The sequence below is a fragment of the Parasteatoda tepidariorum genome, chromosome 3, assembly GCF_982258835.1.
Source record: "Parasteatoda tepidariorum strain Cologne lab strain chromosome 3, Ptep-v5.0, whole genome shotgun sequence".
NCBI lineage: Eukaryota > Metazoa > Arthropoda > Arachnida > Araneae > Theridiidae > Parasteatoda > Parasteatoda tepidariorum.
The window spans coordinates 72,384,314-72,410,663 of record NC_141757.1 but is presented as its reverse complement, the minus strand read 5'-3'; the positions used below and the strand labels follow the sequence as shown (position 1 = coordinate 72,410,663).

At 29.4% G+C, this 26,350-nt stretch overlaps 1 protein-coding gene and 1 long non-coding RNA gene across 3 annotated transcripts in view; one reads left to right on the top strand and one right to left on the bottom strand.

The window, feature by feature from the left end:
* The window catches only part of LOC147813896 (uncharacterized), a 73,782-nt gene that overhangs the window by 13,967 nt on the left and 33,465 nt on the right, over positions 1 to 26,350 (top strand). Inside the window, exon 3 of one of the 2 annotated variants that reach the window (XR_015432601.1) lies at positions 17,452 to 17,581. The exons of the other annotated variant lie outside the window; for it this stretch is intronic. This is a non-coding gene — a long non-coding RNA (uncharacterized LOC147813896). Of the gene's footprint in view, positions 1 to 17,451; positions 17,582 to 26,350 lie in introns of those variants that run through there. 2 annotated transcript variants of the gene reach the window in all.
* The window catches only part of LOC107455704 (uncharacterized), a 67,801-nt gene that overhangs the window by 26,393 nt on the left and 15,058 nt on the right, over positions 1 to 26,350 (bottom strand). Inside the window, exons 2-3 of the mRNA XM_043047185.3 lie at positions 19,600 to 19,863; positions 17,462 to 17,743 (exon numbers count right to left, since the gene is read on the bottom strand). Coding sequence (XP_042903119.2) covers positions 17,462 to 17,743; positions 19,600 to 19,863 — 546 coding nt within the window. The remainder of the gene's footprint in view (positions 1 to 17,461; positions 17,744 to 19,599; positions 19,864 to 26,350) is intronic.

Sequence of the window (26,350 nt, the reverse complement as noted above, 5' to 3'; positions counted from 1 at the left end):
ATTTAATAATATCAGGTGTATAAATCTTGTACAATTCAAAGTTAAATCTCCTTCTCCAGTTAATGTTTTAATTTACACCACCAAGATATATTATTTATACACCATACATTTGCACATCGCATGTATATTATAGATCAGTGGTTACCAACTGGCTGCCCGCGAAGCCTTTTTTTTTGTGGCCATCGAACTAAAATATATTAGTTGTCATTTTTTGCGGTTAATTTTCGTAAAAATTCTATATGGGTTTAAAATACTTTTCTTTCGTTAAAAAAACATACGTTCTTCATTTCTGTAAAATTTAACATACCAACGGTGCAAAAAAATTTATTTCTCAGGTTTGCTTCCAAGAAAATATTTATTCAAGAAAATATTTATTATTATTTGTAATTCAATACTTTTGTTTTGTACAACTTGATAAAAATCTGACAGTAATATTTAATGTTCCTTCAAACATTAAAAAGTCCTATGTAAAATTTTGATAAAGTTGCGGCCCGCCGTTTTACTAGTGTTTTTAATTGCGGCCCCCGGCGTCATGCAAGTTGGAAACCCCTGTTATAGATAGTATAAAAATGAGTGGAATATTAATGTTCTAATTATTTCCTTCTCTTTTATCCTTGGAAAAATTCACCACGAAGGAAGTAAACACTTCATTTATATATTCAACAACGCTCTTCACAAACGCTCTTTAGTTCGTATAACTAGTAAAGTATGCTATAAAAATGTTACTTGAAAATGATTTCAAAATGTCCTTTTAAACTGGTTAAATTCCAACATAATTCATATGAGTTTCTTCAACTTCGTAATAATTTTTTAACTAACATTTACATTTTTTACAAACTTATTTCATTAATCCTCATATAAATTCAAAAAATTCCATAATGACAAATATTCGCTTTGTTTTATTTTCGATATTAATATACTTGATATCAACTACGTCTTCAATTTTAATAAAATAATCCCTCTAATACAGTAAAAGTGAACGTTAAATTGTTGAAAGTCACTGGTTTGAAGACAAACGTATTCTTCTGCAATCACTAAATCCATCGTGTTGTCATCGCAGTGCCTAGTTAGCATAACGACAAAGTGCCTAACGACAAAGTAGAAGTGAGAAAAAGACGAATGGTCAATCGGATTTGCATGAAGTGACCATAAGTCACATATAACAAGGCCTTCAAGATCCAGACTCTATAACAAATTCTATTCTGCAGTCATTCCAAGCAATTCACGTAGCAGCTGGAATAAAACACCCTCAAGATCATATTCGGGAATCATCAATTATGCTCTTGGATATCCTGATCACGTCTGTCTTATTACACACAATGGATGAGGATGCTCTATGGAGGAGTATATTTTACATTTCCAGTTATCGAAAATCGGATCTTAAACAGGGATATCTTTTTCACTTTCACCGGCGATCTAGTGTCTCAATTGATGTACTTTTAGTGGTACATTTTTTTTCTTTTAATCTTTCAGTCATGAAAGTTTTATTCTTATCGAAGTACAATGAATAAAATATAGAGATAGTTTCGCTCGAACAGAGTTGGAGAATTGGGAATTGATTAAAATAGCGATTATAGGGTTTCAGTAGCTAAAATAAAAAAGTTACCGATTATATTTTCATTCAAATCGATGATTTTGAAATTGATCTTCCTTTAGGAAAAGGAGATAACTTCTAAATACCAAAAGTTACCTCAGATACCTTTGAGTTTCTAGATAAGATAATTTATTTATTTACTTTGCTTGACCCCGACCATCCCCTGCAATGATCATCCTGGGGTTCCAGATAAAATAACAGGATGAAGATTTTTTTCTTCTTAAAAACAGAAATATTAAGAATGAGATGAATTTAGATTCAGATAGAGGATAATTGCTTAAATTGTACCTCCTCTGATTTCTGAAGGAGCATTGTATGAAAAACGCTTTAGTGAATAAATTATGAAACTTTCTTTTTTACATGGAGCTACATGCAGAAGAATCAAGTTGCTGTGCACTTGTGTTAAATTTAAGTTTTCAATGTAATTTTTTTAAATTCTGCGTAAGGATAAGACAGAATCATAGTAATGTATAAACTATTTAAGACGTGATCTAATTGTTAAGCAAACTATTCTGTTATGTTCATTTGTTTCTTTGCTGGCTAATTATTATTTGAGGCTTGGAAAAACACTTTGATTGAAACGTTACGTAGTTACCTAAATCATACCTCGCGTGCATTCCTAAATCGTATCGATTTGGGAGCAATGTATTAGCTACAATTACTTGTTTTCGTTCCTAATGATTTTTGGGCCCGTCAAGCTTGCCAACCATTGACTTTTTGTGAATAAAGTCAGGAAAATGCGCCTTTCGTTTGACAAGTGGGCACCGCGAAGGTGAAAGTACGTCTTGGCTCAGGACCCTAATGTTAGATGGTAGCACCATTCATACGTGAGGCAACTTCCTCAATTTAGACATAAATCTGAAGTGGAGGGAAAGTTTTTCCAGATCCCTGCAAACATAGTACCAGTCAGCGACCAACTACAAGACTTTCGATAGATTCTCTAACTACTGTTCCTACTTAATACAAGTCGAGTTTCAAGCCATTTAAACAGCACCCAAATTGTTCGCACAAACAGTCGAAAAAAGTTTGCGAACCATTTCAGTACGCTCACTTTCACCCATTACTGAATTTCTCATCTCGTGAATGAGGCTTACAACAAGACTGCAATAATTGAAAACAATGTTTTAAAAAGATCTAACTATTCTGATGCGTCAATCTTTAATTAAACTGACTATTTGACAGTAGAAAACCTCCATTTATGCCTGAATAAATCGTAAGTAAACGAAATTCAATCAGTAAATTTAATGAGATTTAATATCCTTATTATGAAATTTTTCTTATTCCCAGCAAGAAAAAAAGTTATGAATAGTCAAGCAGAGATTTAGTAATTATTAGCAAGAAATATGATATGCTAGACTGATCTGTTCCGGTACTTTCTATGTTGAACGCTTTAAACGTACCGCTTTTCCTATTTCTAAAACTTAAAAGAATGTTGGCTATGGATATAGATTTTTAGTCTTAAGTAGCTTATAATATTGTCACTATGCTTATAACAGTTCAAATATTTAATATCACATTTCTTATTATGCTATTGAACAATTGTTTTGGGTTACACATGGTCTACTTAATCACTTAGCACTAGAAAGACTGAAGCTTAGTATATACCTATATTCTCCAAAAGCAGTCAAAATAACTGCACTGTAAAATAATAAGTAATGTGTAAAAAAATTTGTTTAAAATTAATTTTTAATATTTTTTATATTATTTACAATTATATGACAAGTTATTAGTAAATATTAACAATAAAAAAATTATATGTTGTACAATATTCTAAGAAATTGTGTCATTATATATATATTTGTTTTCCTAATTGAAATTAAAAGCAGTCAAAATGACTTCCTTAGGTAACCTAGTGTTCATCATAAATACTCAATATTTTTGAGGGTAGTGCTACTTAAGAAGCAGGTACTACGCATTAGGTTACTGGTTTCCTACGTAGTACGACTGTCAGTCTTTGCGAAAATAATTTATTTTCAGTACTGACTCCGCAAATAATTATTACCAAAAAAATAATGTCACTAGCTGAAAAGACTGTATTTTATTATTAAAATATTGATTCAATGATTTGTGACTGATAAGACTTTAAGTGTGAAAAGTGTGCAACTCTGAGTATTTTTTATTCCTTAGGTAACCTAGTGTTAATCCTAAATACTCAATATTTTTGAGGGTAGTGCAACTTAAGAAGCAGGTACTACGCATTAGGTTACTGGTTTCCTACGTAGTACGACTGTCAGTCTTTGCGAAAATAATTAATTTTCAGTACTGACTCCGCAAATAATTATTACCAAAAAAATAAGGTCACTAGCTGAAAAGACTGTATTTTATTATTAAAATATTGATTCAATGATTTGTGACTGATAAGACTTTAAGTGTGAAAAGTGTGCAACTCTGAGTATTTTTTATTCCTTAGGTAACCTAGTGTTAATCCTAAATACTCAATATTTTTGAGGGTAATGCAACTTAAGAAGCAGGTACTACGCATTAGGTTACTGGTTTCCTACGTAGTACGACTGTCAGTCTTTGCGAAAATAATTAATTTTCAGTACTGACTCCGCAAATAATTATTACCAAAAAAATAATGTCACTAGCTGAAAAGACTGTATTTTATTATTAAAATATTGATTCAATGATTTGTGACTGATAAGACTTTAAGTGTGAAAAGTGTGCAACTCTGAGTATTTTTTATTCCTTAGGTAACCTAGTGTTAATCCTAAATACTCAATATTTTTGAGGGTAATGCAACTTAAGAAGCAGGTACTACGCATTAGGTTACTGGTTTCCTACGTAGTACGACTGTCAGTCTTTGCGAAAATAATTAATTTTCAGTACTGACTCCGCAAATAATTATTACCAAAAAAATAATGTCACTAGCTGAAAAGACTGTATTTTATTATTAAAATATTAATTCAATGATTTGTGACTGATAAGACTTTAAGTGTGAAAAGTGTGCAACTCTGAGTATTTTTTATTCCTTAGGTAACCTAGTGTTAATCCTAAATACTCAATATTTTTTAGGGTAGTGCAATTTAAGAAGCAGGTACTACGCATTAGGTTACTGGTTTCCTACGTAGTACGACTGTCAGTCTTTGCGAAAATAATTAATTTTCAGTACTGACTCCGCAAATAATTATTACCAAAAAAATAAGGTCACTAGCTGAAAAGACTGTATTTTATTATTAAAATATTAATTCAATGATTTGTGACTGATAAGACTTTAAGTGTGAAAAGTGTGCAACTCTGAGTATTTTTTATTCCTTAGGTAACCTAGTGTTAATCCTAAATACTCAATATTTTTGAGGGTAATGCAACTTAAGAAGCAGGTACTACGCATTAGGTTACTGGTTTCCTACGTAGTACGACTGTCAGTCTTTGCGAAAATAATTAATTTTCAGTACTGACTCCGCAAATAATTATTACCAAAAAAATAAGGTCACTAGCTGAAAAGACTGTATTTTATTATTAAAATATTGATTCAATGATTTGTGACTGATAAGACTTTAAGTGTGAAAAGTGTGCAACTCTGAGTATTTTTTATTCCTTAGGTAACCTAGTGTTAATCCTAAATACTCAATATTTTTTAGGGTAGTGCAATTTAAGAAGCAGGTACTACGCATTAGGTTACTGGTTTCCTACGTAGTACGACTGTCAGTCTTTGCGAAAATAATTAATTTTCAGTACTGACTCCGCAAATAATTATTACCAAAAAAATAAGGTCACTAGCTGAAAAGACTGTATTTTATTATTAAAATATTAATTCAATGATTTGTGACTGATAAGACTTTAAGTGTGAAAAGTGTGCAACTCTGAGTATTTTTTATTCCTTAGGTAACCTAGTGTTAATCCTAAATACTCAATATTTTTGAGGGTAATGCAACTTAAGAAGCAGGTACTACGCATTAGGTTACTGGTTTCCTACGTAGTACGACTGTCAGTCTTTGCGAAAATAATTAATTTTCAGTACTGACTCCGCAAATAATTATTACCAAAAAAATAATGTCACTAGCTGAAAAGACTGTATTTTATTATTAAAATATTGATTCAATGATTTGTGACTGATAAGACTTTAAGTGTGAAAAGTGTGCAACTCTGAGTATTTTTTATTCCTTAGGTAACCTAGTGTTAATCCTAAATACTCAATATTTTTTAGGGTAGTGCAATTTAAGAAGCAGGTACTACGCATTAGGTTACTGGTTTCCTACGTAGTACGACTGTCAGTCTTTGCGAAAATAATTAATTTTCAGTACTGACTCCGCAAATAATTATTACCAAAAAAATAAGGTCACTAGCTGAAAAGACTGTATTTTATTATTAAAATATTAATTCAATGATTTGTGACTGATAAGACTTTAAGTGTGAAAAGTGTGCAACTCTGAGTATTTTTTATTCCTTAGGTAACCTAGTGTTAATCCTAAATACTCAATATTTTTGAGGGTAATGCAACTTAAGAAGCAGGTACTACGCATTAGGTTACTGGTTTCCTACGTAGTACGACTGTCAGTCTTTGCGAAAATAATTAATTTTCAGTACTGACTCCGCAAATAATTATTACCAAAAAAATAAGGTCACTAGCTGAAAAGACTGTATTTTATTATTAAAATATTGATTCAATGATTTGTGACTGATAAGACTTTAAGTGTGAAAAGTGTGCAACTCTAAGTATTTTTTATTCATTAATCAAAATATACGAAGAGTCACTGACCCGCTCGAGTTGATGCTGTTTTAAGGCTTCCTGTACCAAGGCGATGCTGGCATTTATTGTCATTTCAAGTAAAGAAAAATGTTTGAGATAAATTCTTTTAACTTAAAAATAATGAATTATTCTCTTAAAATTAGTCACAGTACAATGAATATAATAGATATTTATTTTTCCACTTGAACAGAGTTAGATAAAAATGAAAAAACTAGCTATTATACGGTTTTAGTAGCTAAAATCAAACGCAGAATTTATTTTGATTTAAATGAGTTCTCTTGAAATTTATGCTTCCTTGAGAAAAATCATATAGCTCCAAAATATCAAAAGATATTGCACATACCTTTGTGTTTACATGTAGTTTTTGAAAAATAGTAAGGGTCATTTAAAAGTTATTATATTTTTTTTGTTTTGCAATCAAAAAATTTGAATAGGCAGAGATCTGTAAAAGGCAAGTTATTGCTGTGTTAAAAGCTTCCTACGCCAATTCGAGACAGAAAAAGATCCCATCTAACCGTTGCAAGGTTAGATGGGAACCGTTTTTTTTTTTTCATCTAACCATTTTTTTTTCTGTTAGTTAAGGAATGGGAAAAATTTGTTACCATTTTTTTAAATTTAAATATTTAATTAATTATTTCAAAAGATTTTTCAAATTATTTTATTTTATGAAAGAATATAAAATGTATTTTAAAAAAACAATGCTATTTTTTTATTTTGCAGATTTATTGCCCATTCACAGATCCGCTTCAATGTAGAAAAAGATTAACATTCGATAATTTATTCGGGAAAGTATTGACTGTTAAACTTGCTGGAAATAATACCATACGGGCCGTTCTACAGGCAGCAGGAATACACTTTCAGAGTTGAAAATTATCATGATGAGGGGGTCACGCTTGCTTATGAACTTCCTATTTTTTTCGACAGTTCTTGAAATTTTGAAGTGCTTTTCACGCATTTTTACTTTACGTTACATTTGGTTTGCAGCTCAGAAACTAAAAATTACGAGGATATGCAGAAAAGTGTGCGATAAGTTCGTTGCAATAAAAAAAAAATTACGAATCAATTGTTAGTTCAAGAATTAATTACTGATATACCTGTAGTAAAAAAAATAAAATAAAATAAAGTAATTTTTTTGCCGATTTACTGCCAGTCGAAATGCTTAACTACAGAGCTGATATTTAACATGTAGTTGGAAAAATTTTGTATAGTAATTTTCACAAAAGTTTTTTTTTCGAAATCCCTATTTTTATGAAAGTTAGTGCAAATTTAAGTGATTTTTGTGATTTTTCAACTTTTTTGCTTTAAATATTGACTATTAATCCATTGTTGTGGAAAATTTATTTTTTCTCAAGTTACCTTTATTTCTTTATTTTATAAAACCTCGCTCGCGTGAATGATAATCGAAAGTATCAAAAGAGAGAGAGCTAGTGTTGTTAGATACAAATCTAAACATTTATAGTGAAATTTAAAAAGAAAAACCTTATAAAGAAAAATAAGAATTACTATCTATTTGAATTGTTATAAACTTCTTTACAAGTAAAATTTTTCTCATTTATTTCTTCTTCTTGAGTCATGCATTCCGTGTTCTTTTGGTTAATTTTTTTCTTCAAGTTCAGATGATTATTTTTCCAATCCATGGGATTGTTAATTTTGTTATGATTAACGTGTCAACAAAATGAGCTTACATGAAATTAAAAATTTTTGATATTTTGAAATCAAAATGTTCTGTGCTTTTGTGAAAAATACAGACGTTTAAAAAGAAATAAACAAGGGTGAATGAGAATCAATTACGAGGGTTGGCGAGCGGAGGGAGTAGGGGCGGAGCCTATTAGTTAATTTTAAAAGAAGCAATATTTTGGATTTTACTTAATATATCAATAAATTTAACTTTGTATCTTTATTATATTGGTTTGACGGTAAAAATTAATTATTTTCTTTGTCATTAAAAGCTATCATAAAATAAGTGTGATAGAAAGTCTGAAAAGTCTTGATTCTTTTCAAAAATAATAGATTCGACAAAAATGCAGAGAACAACAATTTGTATTTAAAATATGAGAAGTTTAATTTGGAGTGTAAAGCACTATTTACTATAGAGAGTTATTATAATAACTTTAAGCTAAGTTTTATTAAATCGTTTAATTACGTAGTCTTAATTAATCTAGTTTATTTATTAAATTATTTTGAACTCTAGTTGATTTAGAGTTGATACCAGAGTCGTTCAGACATTAAGAAAATTAAAATTTGTAAAATCAAAATTTGCTTCGGACATAGAACAAGCTTTAAATATATAACTTTAAAACTTAAAGATTTAAATGTTAACCAGTATTAATTACGCAAAGCGTGCCTTGTTTAACGGCATTTATCTTTCTAAATGCTAAAAAAATTCATAAACTTTTTAGTATTTTAATAAAGAATTTTAGGCAATATTATGGGTAGTCCAACAATTAGACGCATATTCAAACTGAGCGATTTTTAAAGAGCGTTTTTACTATAAGACGCATCAATTTTCGCGTAAATGATAAGAAGGTGAGCATCGTACTATCATCACGAAGAATTTTATTATTTATAATACATCTATCTAGAAAATTTTATGATAGACTTAGAAAATCTTTAGTCTTCACCAATAAAAATAGTATGGATTATCATTTTATTGCTCTACTAGGGGGCAAAGCCCCCTGTTCGCTACCGCTCACCAACCCCAATGATTGTTTCGCAATAATTGTTTTTCTTGGCAGAAAACAGTTTTCCTACTAAAGTTAAAAATATTCACTTAACATCTATGTACTAAAAGGAATTCTGTTTACTTACGCTCTTGCACCTCTACTTCCCACGTTCAAATATTACTATCTATTAGTAGATATAAACATTTAGATCTCTTGGCGAACAGAAGAGATTTTTTTTAATTATCATTTTTTTAATTATAATTTTTATAAATAACATTTATATTCTTAATACATTATATTGTTCAAACAAATTTGATGAGTTCTCAACCATAATCTGAAATTTTCGCTAATAATAGCAGTACTGAAAAATAACATTAAATTAGGGATACAAAAATATTTAGAGGAAAACAATACCTATACGACTTTTGTTAATTTTATGCTGATGACAACCTAAACAATATGGAAATGAATGGGGGAAAACTGGATCCTACCACGTGATTTTCCGGCCAATAAAAATGCGCCAACAACAATGGAAAACTGCGACACCATCATTAGAATTTTATATATAGTAAGATATTTATTGCTCTGTCATTTTATTTATATTTATACATACATAATATATATATATATATATATATATATATATATATATATATATATATATATATATATATATATATATATATATATATATATATATATATATATATATATATATATATATATATATATATATATATATATATATATATATATAAACAGTTATTCATCACTGAATTTTTCACAAAATCAAATATTGATAAATTTTCGAATTATAATGAAAAAAAAAATTCAAACTATATTTTCGCTTGATATTTTAGCATAAATGCAATTCCGCTAATCTAACATATTTTTTTAATTATTATTATACTGTTTTTTATAATTAAAAAGCACCAAAATACAATTTTCGTTGTAATAAGAGCATCAGAAAAAAGTACATAAGAAGTAAACCGGTGCCTCATCTGCGTCGAAAGAATAATGTGTTAAAATGAAATGAATTACTGAATAGGAATTACGGCAATAGCTAAGTAAATCAAGTTAATCGAATTTAAATAGTACGCTTTCAGAAAAAAGAGTTCAAAGTTTAACCGAAATATCGGTAGTTTGAAGCTCAGTAAGCTAAAAATTTGCTGTAGACATAAAACTGTACCATGCTTTCATGCAAATCGCGCAACAGTATTCAAGTTTATAAAGTACAATAATATGGTTCAATTGATCACCATGTTAGGACTGCAGCAAATTTGAATGATTTAAGCAAGCTCCAAAATTTCCAACAGTGGACAAATGAACTTAACGTGGGGTGTAAGAATTGCTCTATTTTTAGACCGGTTCGCCAAATGAAAGATCATTATAAAAAAATATATCGACCAAGTTCACGTCGGCCTACGAAGAATGAATGGAATTACAAATAATAGATAGATAGCACCCAGGGAACCAGTTTCATCCCCACGCAACATCACTGGGACACAAAAAATCCATAGCTTCCTAACCCGCAATCTCATTTTTAATGTTTTTATTCTTTACTCTAACCTTGGCCTTAACAAGGTGAAGAGATTAACTTTCATAAAAGACAATACGGAAGAAAAATCCCCCTCAACCACCACAACATATTATCTACGAGTCGTGTTCCGTTTGGTTTCCTGTATCAGTACGTATAAATTCCATAAAGTTTCAACGTATAAATTCACCGTTTCGTGACATTGGGAATAAACAATGTGTCCAAATCGACCGTAGCACGTAACTATTTAGTCCACTTTTATAGCGTGTTGTTGTTATTTTAGTATATTCTTATCATCCCCACAAGAGTAAGATTTGAGAAGATTTGGATAACAATTATATATTGAGAGAGAGGCATCTGTACCATGGATAGAGACCATGGACAATGATCAAAGTTTGGAATTCCTTTTAGTGAATGGTTGAATGGTTTGTGTTATTGTTTATCGTAATTGGTAACCTTAAACCGGATAACGAGCCATAAAATTCTGTAGTTTATCTTCGTGGATTTGATGGCTTTTAATGAATGGGTTATTTTCTAAGTACCAGGAGATACCATTCAGTTATTGAATGCCATAACTCATGAGTCAAAAAAAAATTTCCTTTAACATAAACAGTTATGATAGATGGCCGATATTATATATATGTATACAGTTATGATATGGCCGTTAAATTGAGCAGTTTGATGTTTACTACATTGTTATTGCATATATTATTTAAACTATTATTTAAAATGTGCATCCAGCATTGAAGAGGGATTTATTATTATTTTTTCAATTAGTGATTTACCCTTTCACCAGAAAATTTTTATTAAGCATATTTTTGTAATTTTTGTATTAATTTGGTCAAAATAAGTGAAAAAATATTATATTTAGCATTTTAATTAGTCATAGTTATAATATACGGTATAGAACACCGGTGTTTATTTTTTTCTGCGTTAAAGCTAAAACTTTAAAAACACGGTTCAGTTCCAAAAATAATTTCACAAATTTGCACTTATTTGCAGTTATTTAGATCTAAGAGGAACAGGTATTCATTATTGAATTTTTTTTAATTTACAAAATCAAATATCGATAAATTTTTGAATATAAACGATGAAAAAAATTCTGTCTGTTTTTTTTTTTAAAATCTTATATTTTAATACAAATATAATTCTGATAATCTAACAGATTTTTATGGTAAATAGTAGACTTTTTCTTGTAATTAAGAAATAACAAAATATATATTTACAAGTAATTTGAGTGTCAGAAAAAAATATATAAAAGGGAAACGACTGCATCAAAGGATTAAAAAGTTGAGCAACTAAGAAAAATTTTCAAAGCAAAATTTCAATTTCTCAATTTTCATTTGTATTTAAACCATCAATTCACAATCAATTATTTAAGTTTTGTTTTATTTATATCAAATTTTGATCCAGAAATAAATCATTTTTAGTTGAAAAAATTCCGTTGAAATATATTTAAACTATGTTTTTCTCTTTGGTAGAAGTTTTAAACTATGACAACTAAACATTTTAAGTGTATAAGTAAATAAAGATATTTTTATCGGAGTAAACGTAAGGAATTTGAAGCTTTTTAAAATTATGCAAATATATATAAATCTTTGATATGCCATCAAAAGTAATATGCAAAAAAAGTACGTACTCGAGTTTATGAATTAATCAAATAAGAAATAGTTTGAAAAGTACCTGACTGCAAAGAACGAATTAAATTTTAAAATTTGATTATTAATATTTTATATCAATAAAATAAGTTTGGAATTTTTTTTTATAGAAACAGCATATCGTTTTAATAATTAAAAACAATATTTGCTTGCCATTTAAAATAAACTTTTGAAATTTATGATCAACGATTGTCTTATTTTGGACTTATTATAAGAAACAACAAATCAATCGTATAATGAATTATAAAATTATTAAAAAGTTCTGATTTAAAAAATCCTCATAATGAAACCTTTCTATATTTCAAAATATTATAGATGTTACTGTAGCAAAATTATTCAGTTAAAATTATGAATATCACTTTTGATGCTCACAAAATGCTTATGATGCTTTATCTGCTGTAATTATAAATTTACTTAATTCAATATTCTATATCAAGTTGAGCTCCAAAAAAAGTTTTTTAATGCTCCCTGAAAAGGTCAAAAATACTTAAGTATTATTTCTGAAAGAAATCGGATTTTTTTAAAAATATTACGACATTTTGCTCCGTAGTTCTGTAGAGGAAAAAATGAAAGATCAGCTATTAAATTACCATTCAGGTGAAGCATAGGTTGAATTGAAAGGTAATTAGTATTTAATGTGTTATTTTATAGTCTGTTATTTGATAAAACGGATACACGCCACTAAACATCTCACAACACTATCCAAATGTCATCTAAATATAATTTCGTTGTGAAAATCAAAACAAACACGTTCTTCTCATTAAATTTACGCTTTACGAAACCAAGTGAAATGTTTTTACAAGTTCATTGGATCTAAAAAGTAATTGAACAAACTAAAGAACGTGAATTTAGTTCTGTTCCTTTTTATACCTACTTTTGCTGACTGTAATAGGCAATTAGTTCGAAAATAAAAAGTATTAAATAGTGAAATCTAATGTTCGGCCAGCTTAAATCACGGAACAATCTCACGTGCCATTTTGTTTATTAATTTACTAAATAATCAGTATGTAACTGCGATACAAAATTTAATGCTCCTCGTTGAACTTCGAAAGTACTCAGTTACAGAAAAAGTTTAAAAACCTCTGCTCTACTTAATATTATGTAAATTAGGTGTATAAAAATTTACTAATTGTTCCTTCCAAGATAAGTAGCGAACAAATGTTCATTATTTAGTTTTTAATGGAATTTCGCACAGACAGCTTTCTCATTATTATTTTGGTGTTAATTTGTTTTTTCATCTTGAAACAACAAACCAATCGTGTAATAAATTATAAAATTATTTAAAAGTTCTGATTTAAAAAATCCTCATAATGAAACCTTTCTATTTTTCAAAATATTATATATCTTGAGGTATTTTTTTATTCACAAGAAGCTTTTTTTACTTTCCTTATGCTTCTTTCTTTTTAAGTAAAATTAAATATAATGCAAAATGGACATTTAGAGTGTCACACTTTTTAGGAGTTAATGTCATTGTCAAAGTTGTTTATGATAAAACATGTATCTGCATCCTTGACATACGTTTTTCTAAAATTATCTTTGATAGTTAAATCCTCTTTAATAGTTCTTGAGATAGAGGGAAGTAGATAAAGGAGGAACTGTCCGCGGAAAACATAAATTCGAGTAAATATTCTTAAATGATATTGGTATAGTAATAATAAAAGCCATAAAATCAACTTGAAAACTGCTAGAATGAATTTTTGAACGAAAACTTTTGTTTCAGTTTTTTAAAAAAAAAGTCTCAACGCAGTGCAAAATATCAAAAAACGTTTAAAATCTAAAAATATGTGAGTTTCCATGAAGAAAAAGTATTTTAACAATTGTATTTGCTAAAATATTTGTTGAATGCAAGTAAAATATTGAATTAATAATGAAAAGAAATTACCACTTCTCTTTTGGGCATTACGAAAGCATATTTTTGATCCAGTTTTGGAGTAAAAATTGCAATACTTTTAACAAACTACTTGATATTTGCTGCCATTGATAAAATTTTAAAGGAGATGAATGTTCAAAAATTATTTGTGTTGAACGAATAATTTCTTTGTAGCCATGATTCAGTTCCACTAAAAATAACGCTTATTTGTGAGTTAAACAAAACTTTTGGAATCGATGCATCCATCCATTTGAGTTGATACGTGTCCATGTCACCGACAGTCACTTCACTGACAGATCACATCACCGACAGAACCTACTCTCTACATACTTTCTGTATTCAGCTTGGGCTGTATTTCGTTAGTTTTGACGAAATTGTCCCTAACATTCAAATAATTGAATAGATTGACCCAAACTTTCAAAAGCTGATAAAATGGCCTCTAAGTTTCAAAATTCTACAAAATTGCCTCCTCACTCCTGCGCCATCTCAAAACATTCTGGATTTCACCAATCAAAAAAATTTTTAATCGAATTTTAAAACCATTTGCATCGTATGACAGGATAGTAAGCTTACTACGTAAGCAGGTTTCCCGGTTTTAAGTCTTAACAATGACTGTATACTCATTAAAATTCATTTTTTTATGGAGTATTTCCTAATGAATTGTATTAAATGAATCTAGCACAAATGCTTATGGACCTCTGGAGGGTTCCTCCTCCGCATAGTTGGTATTTCAGAAAACGACCTGGAAGTGCCTTGCTTTTTGAGGGACCTAGAAGCCAGTAGACTTGTTTATTTCGCTTTGCAAGTGGTTACTTGAGGCGTCTCTCGTATGTTCAGGGGCAAAAGACTTTTGGACTTAGCACTAAATGTAGGACTGCTCAGGCTTCGTCCGAGCATATTCTAAACTGTATCGATTTTAAGATCGACAAGGTTTTTTCAAAACCTCATCTGTTTTTAGACTTTCTGGACATTTTTGGACTTATGGATTTGGTCTAATTGGGATGGACCTCTTGGGGATTAGAAACAACAACAACAGCATAAAGCCTAATATTTTTTTCAAAATTTGTATCATCAGATAAACTAAAGCTGACGTTTCTTCAATTTGTCAAAATTTTCAGAGCCTTTTATAGAAATTCTTTCGTCGAAAAGAAATTAATTTTCAGTATTTTTTTGCAGAGCAAAAATTGAGCAAGTTGTAGCGTTTTACACAAAATATATACCATTTCAAAAAGTGGTTACAATTAGAAATTTTTTAATTATTTTACTTTTTATATTCTTTCTACTCAGACGGTATAATTAAACGAAGATGGATGACGACGCAAGGAATAGTAGACAGATGATTGACTGGGAATGATGAATCAAAAAGAAAGAAAGAAAGAATTAGAGAAAAACGACAGCTAACAAATTCCTCCCGTAATTTTCTGATAGATGAGAAACTACGATATTTTTTTCACGCCACACGCGCTTAGTGGAGCATGGTTCGTCTTCATCCATGCTTTTTGGCTCATCGAAGAAAAGAGAGGTCCAACGAACCGTGAATACGCGACCCAGTCATCAAGCGGCTTTTTCGAACAAAAGAATGCTTCAAAGATTATTCTTGGGTGGCTTTATTCCTTTGTCGAATTATTTCTTTTTTTCTTTTTCTATTTTAAATCAATTTCTTCTGATTCTTAATTTAGTATCAAAGGTGGGGAGCTCAATATAAGCATGGAATAGCCGCACGCGACGTTTCGTCAAATGTTGTTGGGGAGTTTGAGCATGGGTGTCACTAGGCTAAAAGGTGAGGGTCACTGCTTGGACAGTACTGATTCACGTGATCTTGTTTACAGCATGGGTGATGTCCAGAAACAGTGTCACTAGTGGAAGAATATGGGAATCCAAAATATAATTCTATTCTTCATAAATAGCCCATTCATCAGAATAATGCCTCATTGGTCGACTGACCGAGTTTCTTCTGCCATCAAACATCGATGGTTTTCTGGTTGATAGATAGATAGGTTGATATCTACTGCATTTCATTTTTGCATCCTGTGTACTTTATTTTATGAGTTTATGTGGTAAAAAAGCACCAGGCGTCTCGTGAATTTATCTGCATTAAAATCATTAATATAATTTCGACAGCTCGTGGGAACATCATGTGAGCTAAGTGTTAACTTAATGAGGAAATGTAGGAAAAGTAACAAACGAGGAAAGCTCAACAACATAGTGTAAAGCCTTAAAAGCAGAATTTTCATTAAACATATTTTTCATAATTTTTTTCTCATTATTTTGTATTAATTTAAGTCAAAATAAGAGAAAAAAATTACATTTAGCGTTTCAATAATTAATATTTTCTTTCATTTCATCAATCTCTTTGTACATTTTGTACACACTTTGTAGTTTTAAGTTTCTAAGCCTTTAGATTTTGAGCAGCAAAGCAAAATGCAATGTAAACATAAAATAATCGAGAAAAAATCATAAAAAAGAAATTAAAATTGCAATAACTTTTAAACAAAGTGAAATGTTTGTGTTTAGTTCAGAAAAAAATATGGTCCTTTCAGCATACTAAATTTTTAGCTCAGTAGTTGCATTCCTGTGGCCTGTAGAGCAGCCTGTATGGTATTTTTCCAACAGGTTTAATAGTTTAAATTTCTCAAAGTAATAATTCGAATGTTAATTTTTTTATTCCATCTTAATTCCTGTACATTTTTATATACACGCACTAGCAGTTTCCAGTTTCTAAGTCTTATGACTTTTGTGCAATAAAACAAAAGGCAAAAATTAAGGTGAACATCCGAAACAGTGGTGACGTCAGCGTTGGAGGTTCTTACAAGTTTTTAACATTGAGAGTTTTTACTATTTTCTTCTTTTATGTTTAGTGTTTGCTAGTTTGTTTAGATCTAAATGCCAAAATTTTAAATGGTGATCAATTTGCTTGCATCGTTAAGAAAACGATTGGCTATTTGCATCATACACAGAGCTTCAGTTGCAAAACAGTTAGAAATCTATTAACATTTTGAGCGTGAAAGCATACTAAGCAGTCAGAAAGCGAACCATGATGAATCCTGTTTAAACAGTCAGGAAATGATTAAAATCGGTATTTTCAAAAGACACCGAGTTTCGTATGAAATACGAGCTCACCAATAAATGACTGAAATTTCAATTTCCCTTCCCCGCAAACACGAAAAAAAGTAACTAAAAACATAATAAACAACGTTGGGACAAGGAAAACTTATTGCCCTTTTACACTTAACTATTTTTGCAAGAAGAACAAAGCTTCTATACGTGTATAACATTTAAAAATAGATAACTTTAACATTATAAAATCAAAATAAAGGTTCCAGATCTAATAATGTGACACATCAATGCATGGCACCAGTTCTAATTGAAAACTATTACTTCCTCTTATTGTATAGAAGCATTAATTTAAATTTTTATTTTATTTTATGATGAACATAAGAAAAACTTACCATCAACACAGTTGCTCTCCAAGTAGTCTACACTTTCACTGGATGGTCCGAAATATCTGTTGGTTGACGATAAGGTCAAAGAGGTCCGATCTTTGTCACTCAAGAAGCATTCCCCGGTCACTCTATTATAGTTAGCCGATCGACAACGAAATTGAACTTCATTGATGCATAGTTCCATGCATGCTTCTCTGGACATGACGATGGCAGAGCTACGTGCAACATCTCTCAACTCATATCCATTGACTCGTTCAAACATCCAGTCCCGATCACACTTCTTTCGTCCTGTAACATATTTTATAGTACTTCAATGTTAACTGTCGAAGTTAATGATATCAATTCGCAAGGTGAAAAAAAAAGAACTTTTAAATAAATTCCGAATCTTTTAGGTTTAAAAAGGTTGTTTTCGAGAAATTTGCAACCCATTCAAAAATACCTTTTCAGTTCTTTTCTTTTTCATTTTATATCGTTGCAGTTGAGCGATACACCTTGCTATAGGCGTGATGCAACATATTAGAGAAATAAATGACCGTTGAAACTTCGAGGAAGTAGTCATTGCTGAACAAATTGTTATATTTATTATTGTTATATTAAATATAACAATATTTAATGTAATAAATGTTATATTTCATTATTGTTATATTGTTATATATATTATTGTTATATTTATTATTGTTATATTAAAACATTAATTTAAATAAAACGATATCTTTGTTCTATGCTAAAAAGTTGAGACACCTTGCAGAAAATTGCTTACGTAGACAGATTGTAAACAAAAAATGCCATAGAAGTGTAATTTTTTTTGCAAAACGTATCCATCAACAATTTTTATGTGTATATTTTTTCAATATAGTTCGTTTTTCTTCAGTAATTTTACACGAAATCTCAAAAACATAATGTACTAGTTTCGATTTTTTTTATTTTATTAAACAGACTACACTGACTCGGTGAAGGTTTAAAACTTAAAATAGAAGATTTTAAATATTATTGAAGCCAAAAAAATCTTCGTCTACAACTTTTTTCCCTGAAACGTGCTTATTTCTCTCTCCCAGCAACTGGCCTATAAATTATACTTGATAGTAAATACTTCAACTTTCAATAATTGTTATTTGGCCCTGGTCTGAGATTCTTGATAATGATTTGAAGGCAATACTGAGGCATACAACGTGTTTTAAATTAAAAAAACATCCATATATTAAAAGCGCTCAAGCCCGGAGCTCTTTTTCAATATGTCAGAGTGAAATATTGAAAACAGAACAGTTTATAAATAAGAAAAAGTACTATTGCAAATGGAAAAAAATGGAAGAGAAAATAATGAAGAAAGAATTAAAACGAGAAGTGGATAAGCTGTGGCCAAAGAAGGCAAATCTGTAACTTTGGACTCCTTTGTTAAACTGCTACCAATTTAATGATAATTTTTTTCAGTATTAAATGCACTGTTTGACCAAATCGTTTCTTTTTTAGTTTTTCTAGAGAGCTTCACTACTGTTAGTAGGGCGATATAAAAATTTTGAAAAATACTAAGTGATGACGTCACCATGGATAGTCATGAAGTATTATTTCGTTCGATTAACAACATAGTCAAAAGATTAATAAAAATAACACTGATTTAAGGTTTGTCTAAAGTTAAAAAAAACCTTTTAATGGAAATTAAACCATAAAATACAAGATTAAGACAATGTCAAATAAAAATAAAAATTGGTTTACATTTTTCAAAGATATTTAAGGTAAAAATTCAAATCATTTTCCATTTTTCACACATACAAATGAAAAAATATTAAAGTAAAAACAGTCACTACAACGCTCGCATTGAATTACACAATGATATCTTTGTTTATAGATCAAATCATCAAAATCTATTATTGAAGCCTCTTTGTTTCTCTTCAATTTATCTTATAATCAAGTTGCCTTTTATGATTATCGTTGTAGGAAAAATATAACTTTATCAAATTTTTAAAAACACTCATTTTATTTTCATGTACCTGAAACAATAAAATCAGTAATCTTTTTAGAAAGTTTATTGATCTTGAAATTATCTTTAGTAGCATTGATATCAACTAACTTCCGGTAGAGAAGAAACTTTAAGCATTAAAAATAAAATTAACAATGTCTTCCCTTATCGGTAATGACTCATAGCTTACCAAGAAGACAGACTTTGTGGGCGTAAATAGTAAACACAGGAAATTGAGATGCTGTAAGTGCTGCTGGTCTCTGAGCAGCGCTGGAACTGAAGAGGACACAAAGCCCTGTCTCAAAATTAATCGCCTGGCATGTGGCATTGTTGTTGCAGAGGGATAGACAGTCGGTTAACTTTAAAGTTCCAGGAACTAGTTCCATTGTGTCACCTGGTGATGTATACACATAACCAGTAATGAGTTCAAATGTAATGAATCCACTGCTGCAACCTGGAAAAAAAATTACATCATTAAACTTAACTTTCCTGTGTGCAAAATAGCAATTACTAGCAAAAAATACTTCTTCTGTCCCATATTAGTTGCTATATTTGAATACTTTTGTACTGATTATTTTTACCTATGAGTTGTAAATATTTTTTCAGAGATTTCAGGATTCTATGCTAATCATTCAACAACGTATACTTATACAGCAATCCCTACTTAAATCTGTATTAAATTAGTTTCAAAAATAAATGGATCGCACGCTCTTAAGCCAGACCCAATTTTGTGAGGAGTCTTTCCGTAATACAATCGCTTAAAACTATCTTATAACTAATGAATCATGAATTCATTAACAATATAATTTTACTGGTGTCGATCTACTAAGCTGCATTTGAGATTATTTTTGTATCTACTTACTTGAAATGTAGCAAATAATTAGGAACGGATAAAGCTGTATGCTATGAGGCTTAAGTCATGATAAGTATAACACTCTTAGTCCTATACTCCCTATTTATAGTCATAAATAGAATAATACTTCCGTTTCAATATGGTTCAACTTTGTACCATGTTGAGATTAAGGCAAATTTAATAATATTGCGCTTTAGCACTATCTAACATTTCTAACTGCTACATTTCACCATTTGGGACGAAACTTAGGTCGAAAATTTTATCTTAAATTAGTTGCTACATTATAAGTAACTTATAATTCAGTTTAGTAGATCTACACTAGTAAAATCATGCAACAAATGAATTCATTATCTGTACAAAAGTATTCAAATGTAGCAATCAATCTGGGACAGAGGCAGTAATAAATTGTAGACAAGATGGCATAGGTTGATGGATGAGTATAAATCAAGCAGTTTTACGCGTGACACGTTCCAAAATGCACCATTAGAAATTTTGAAGCTTGTTGAACTGCAAAATATAGTTGGAATTTTCTTCAATCTCAACCTGGTACTAAGTTGAAAAATGTTATCGTACTTTTTTAACTTTATTCCATGATACTATGGTTCAACTTGGACAGAAACATCGTTCAATTTAACACCTTATTAAAGCTTGAGGAAATTTTCACCATATTTTTGTTCAAGATAACCGATATTATGGTTCAAGATTGAATCTATTTTTGAAGGTGCAAATACATTAGGCAGAGAAATGGGTGATTTTTTTTCCATTTGTAATCACTAGGAGTTCCGTATAAACACCGTTAATACGTAGATTTGATATAAATAATAATAATAAAATGATAAAACATTAAAATAATATTACAGTCGTCGTCTATAAATGGTCCTTTAATGCTAGTGAAATATTATAGAAACTAAGAGTGGGATAAAACTGGAAGACTGCCACTTTACAAAACAAGTGTTTTGAGCTCATTAATACACTACGTTGACTTTAAAAGATAAAGTTGTGTCAGTAAAATTGTGCACCTTTTTAATGATCTGTGACACATGATCAAAAGTGTTCAAATTTCATGTCATTACGATTGTTCTGAACAACTCAATTATCCAAAAAAATTTTATTTCGAAATCTTGAATATTTAAAAAAATTCTTGAATGGAGTTCTTGATTCTCTTCACTAGCACTACTTATTTATATATACAACAAAGTATAAAGCTGAAATCTGGCAGTTCAAAATCTGTGATAAAATTTTAGATTATTTAAACCTATGTTATTCTTGAAGCAAAATGCTGTGTTAAAGTTGAGCTAAGTTTCGCCACGTAAGTTAGTATGTTAATTAGCGTGAAGTTAATTAAATACAGCGCCGTATCGAACATCGTCTACGTTTTTTGCTTAATTTCGACTTATTACTTGCTTATGTATTTTATTGTAACAGTAATATATTTTTGTTTTATGTAATTGGCAGCTTCTATGCATAATTAGTTTATTTATGTTCTACATGGCTTCCTACCTGTTAAGTGAGAAATAAGTAACGAAAGAATTGGAAGCTTTGTGAAAGAATCTTTGTGTAAGAATATAGAATGAGTAACTTAAGGGAATTGATACTTGACGGGGTGGGCTTGCTCAAAATAGAATTGAAAAAGCAGTTACAAACGTAAACAAATATCACGTTTCAACAACCAAACATGATAGATATACTCACATTATGTCAATTTCAGGTGTACCGTTATCTCGTACGAAATATAAATTTTAATGGCAACCTGCTGAATAATAATAAGCTGAATGCAGAGCACAACTGTTATTAAATTCTAACATTCTAATTCTTAAATATTCTAATTATTCAACCCTCTTTGAATCCTGATACCTTAATTAGTTCTAAACACTGTATTAACTAAATTATTTTCACCGTCTGTTGCTCGCCGCTTTGCCCGCTCGAAAGTACTTAGATTTCAGTTCTAACTATTTTCAATAAGGTTCGCAATATTGTCCAAATTCTTTATGTAATATAAAAATTGAAATGAGTCAGAAATGATATATTAATTCAAAAAAAAAAAAGTATGTTCTCCTTGACTTTAATTTTGATAATCGTAACTAATATTTTATGTTTACTCTTTGAACAATTAAGATTGGTTTTTATAAAATTAAAATAAGATGATCACAATGAGAAAAATTTGTGGTAAAACTACAGTACGGTATGGTTATGACATTTCTTGTAATAAAGCATATTTCATGTTAATAATTTCAAAATATTCGGTATTTCAACCATTTATTTGGTAATTATTTCGTTCAAATGGTAACGGTTTACCGTAAATTCTTGTTTTTAAGAATATAGTTCTTAATAACCTCACATTTCGTAAAAAATACAAATCTGAAAAGTAAATAAAACAAAATAATTAGTTTTATGCCATGTTCTAAGGTACCATGATAAAAATATCAAATTTTACCTCTTTTACCAAATTTTTATCATTTATTATAAAATTATATTTTATTGTTATTTTTACCAAAATCATTTACAAAGCTCTTTTGTAAAAATTATCGAGATTTTTTGTGCTCCCTTAGAGCCATAAATAGGGAAAATTTCACCATATTCTGGTAAAGTTATTAAGAGTATTACCTACATATTTTGTCTCTATGTATGACTATGCATTGAAAGGTAAAATCTAGGTAACAGATAAATCAAAGAATCAACCGAATAGTCTCTTGAAATCAAGCCCTTGAAATATCATTAGAATATGTGAAAACACTTTTCGATTTTTTTTTCTTTTCCAAGTCGAAATTCCACGTCAAAAAAAAAAATACCACTTCAGCGTAATTGTTATCAAAAATAACGATTTTTCTCATTTTATTTCTACCAGTTTAATATAAATATTTTTCATGTTTATTTAAATAAATTTTTTAATATCAATTAACTTAAAACAATTAACAAAATGCTTTGAAAAACTCAATGCAGAGATGACGATATGATATCAAAATGTTGTATTAATTTGCTAAAAACAAAAGCCAGTTGCTTAGTAAATTAAAAGGAGAAAGTGAAGATGCATTGAAAAGACCTGAAAACATTTAAGGTGAGATTATATTCTTTAACATAAATGTAAAAGAGTACTTGGCGTAGCTTTTGACTTTGATATTGAGAGAGAGATCAATGTTACTGCGCACATTATCTAGCTAATTTACAGATTGATTTGATGCATTCAAGTGCAGAATCAAGAGTCTTCCACATTTTATTTAGGTAAGTTCGCATTAACAGCTCTCTTTATCACTAAAGTTCAAAAATTTGTTTTTTTCATTCTATAAACTAGTTTGCTGATTGTTTATTTGTATTGATATGGTATTTTAGATATCGCAGTGAGAAAAAAGTATGGTAAAAAATACCAAAATATGGTAAACTTTTACAGTGTTTCTGGCATTATGGGAACACCTAAAATATTTGTAATTTTTACCGAAGCGTTGTGGTAATGATTTTTGGTAAAATTAACATTAAAAAACGGTTTTATAATCTGTGATAAAATTTGGTAAATGAGATAAAATTCTTTATCCCGATACCTTAGAACATGGCATAACAAAACATTTATTTTTTTACATTTGCTTTGTAGTTCTGTATTTTTTGCTAAATATGTGGTAATAACAACTAAATTTTTTAAAATCAGAATTTCTAATAAACCATTACCATAATTTGGTAATTCATATTAACCATATGAACTATCAAATGAAGGGTTTAAATACCGTATATTTTGGTTTGATTAAACAGAGTTATGTTTTTTCCCCAAAAATGTCATTACTGTATTGCGCGGTATTGTTGACAGAAATTTTTTTCTCCATATGAAGAATAAATAAATGACATCATGTTAGATCCTTTAAATGAAAGAATATTGCAAACAGTTTGATATTAAAGTTTTTTAAAAATATTGATGATTGATTCTATCCACTAATGTGCTGATTGTTTGATTGCAGTTACATAGATAGCAAAAAATAAATAATTGATATTATATTAATTTAAACGTACAGAAGCGTTGTTGCTGTTCCAATAAACATCTAATCTTCACGCAAACGATTGCTTAGTTAGTAATGAGCAGAAAATAAAGGTAGTTTGCAATTATCTATAATTCTTAGAGATTTGAGTAATGAAATAACTTTCTCTAGTTATTTTGCATATTAGCTAGATAATATGTAGAGTCACTAATGTCTACTTTTAAGTGGTACAAGCTAGAATTTTTGTATTTTTAAATGCAAATTTATTTTCTGCTTGTAATATTTTCTATTGACTACTAACTAAGCTTTAAGAAGAAAAGACACCATAGAAATAAAAGAGAGGCGACGAGATGATATCATTTAAGTGTTAGCAAGTCTTTTTTTCCCACCTCGGCGACAATGCTATTTGACCCTTTTCCATGCGTCATTCTTAAGGACCTCTTGTTTATATGCAGAAAGGTTGTGTTACGCCCATTGACTTTCGATGCCTGCCGAATTTTAAGCAGAATTCGTGTTTGTTGTCAACCCACCTCATAGAATGGCAGAGTGTTAAAGTGAATAAGTTCAGTGAGATCACGGTTTTTAATTATAGTACAAGTACGCAATCAGACTTGAATTAGAATGGATAACATGCTCAGATTGTGTTAGTGTGTTTCTTTTCAAAGGATAAAAGCTTGGAACTCGCATACGAATAGTGTTGATATTGAAGCATTCTTGAACTTGAAAATAACGTGATAAGTTTTTCTTAATTTGTTGTTTGCACTTTAATACGGTGCCAAGTTAAGCTATATTACCACGATAATTAATGTTGCATAAAATTGATTGTTTGATACTATGGTCAAACTTGTAGAGAACAAATGGAACTTTGAAATTTAAATTTGCTTGATACCATTGTTAAATAGTTTAGAGCATGTTGAACAGTGATATTGTTTAAATTTGCCACAGTCTTATGATGTTTCAAATTGTGTACGGTCCTCTTTTTGATTTGATGATCCTCTTTAGATCCTCTTTTGAACGGTCCTCTTTTTGATTTGATGACACGATACGAAAGAAATTTTGCTTAGTGTTATGTTTCTCCCCTCTTAACACTATTTTTTGATCTTCACAGCGCATGCGCGGAAATTTTTCTACAATTCTCCGTATCGCTTAACGTTATGATTAATGTAAGTAATTGAAATGACAATGTGATAAAAAAAATTTCACTTCAATTGCATGTTTGCATAAGATTATATTTCAATGTAGAATCAAATTTTTTGAGGGGTTAATGCTTGAACTGGTATTACGGTTCAAAGTTGAATCAGTTTTTTTTGCGAATGTAGTACTCATAATGGTTCAACTTTTAAACCTATTTTTCTGAGAATGTAATGTTTGAACTGGTATTATGCTTCAAAGTTTAAAAACTTTTTTCTGGGATTATTGTACTCGTAATAATTATAATATTGTTCAAAGTATAATTTATTTTTTTCTAAGAGAGAATTTTAAGGCATTTAAGGTACGAAAAAAATAAGATAACAGAATAAGACGAAATGAGATAATAAGTTTGATAAAAATCTAAAAAAATAGATCAATTTTAAATATTATGAAAAAATTTTAAAACAATTCTCTTAAATTTAAAAAAATATCAAAATATTGCAAATAATTTAAAAAAATATTTGTCTTCATAAAACATAAGCAAGTAGAATATCAATAAACAAAAGTAAAATAAAGTCAAATATAACTAAAATATGCTAAAAAGACTAAAGAAATACTAGTCATAAAGTAAATAATAAAGTATGATGATAAATTCCCTCACAAATATATCACTTAAAGAACTTATACTTAAGTTAATAAATAATTACTTTCTAAACCAATTCAGTAAACCATAGCAAAACAAACTATAATTATAGTTCGTTTTCATGACCTACTACGACGGAATAGCCCACTTCAATATCAAAATTTAATTAAATTAAATCGGAGAAAACCAAATCTACAAATGGAAAAAAAAAACGCGCAGTGCTTAAAAACAAACAAATCAAGTAGTTTAAAGATAAGTGTTAAAAGAAGTTTAAAATAATATAAACAGACTTGGTTGAAGACAAAATATTTAGGTAAACTTTTTTCATTTATATTATTATTATTCCACGTTAATT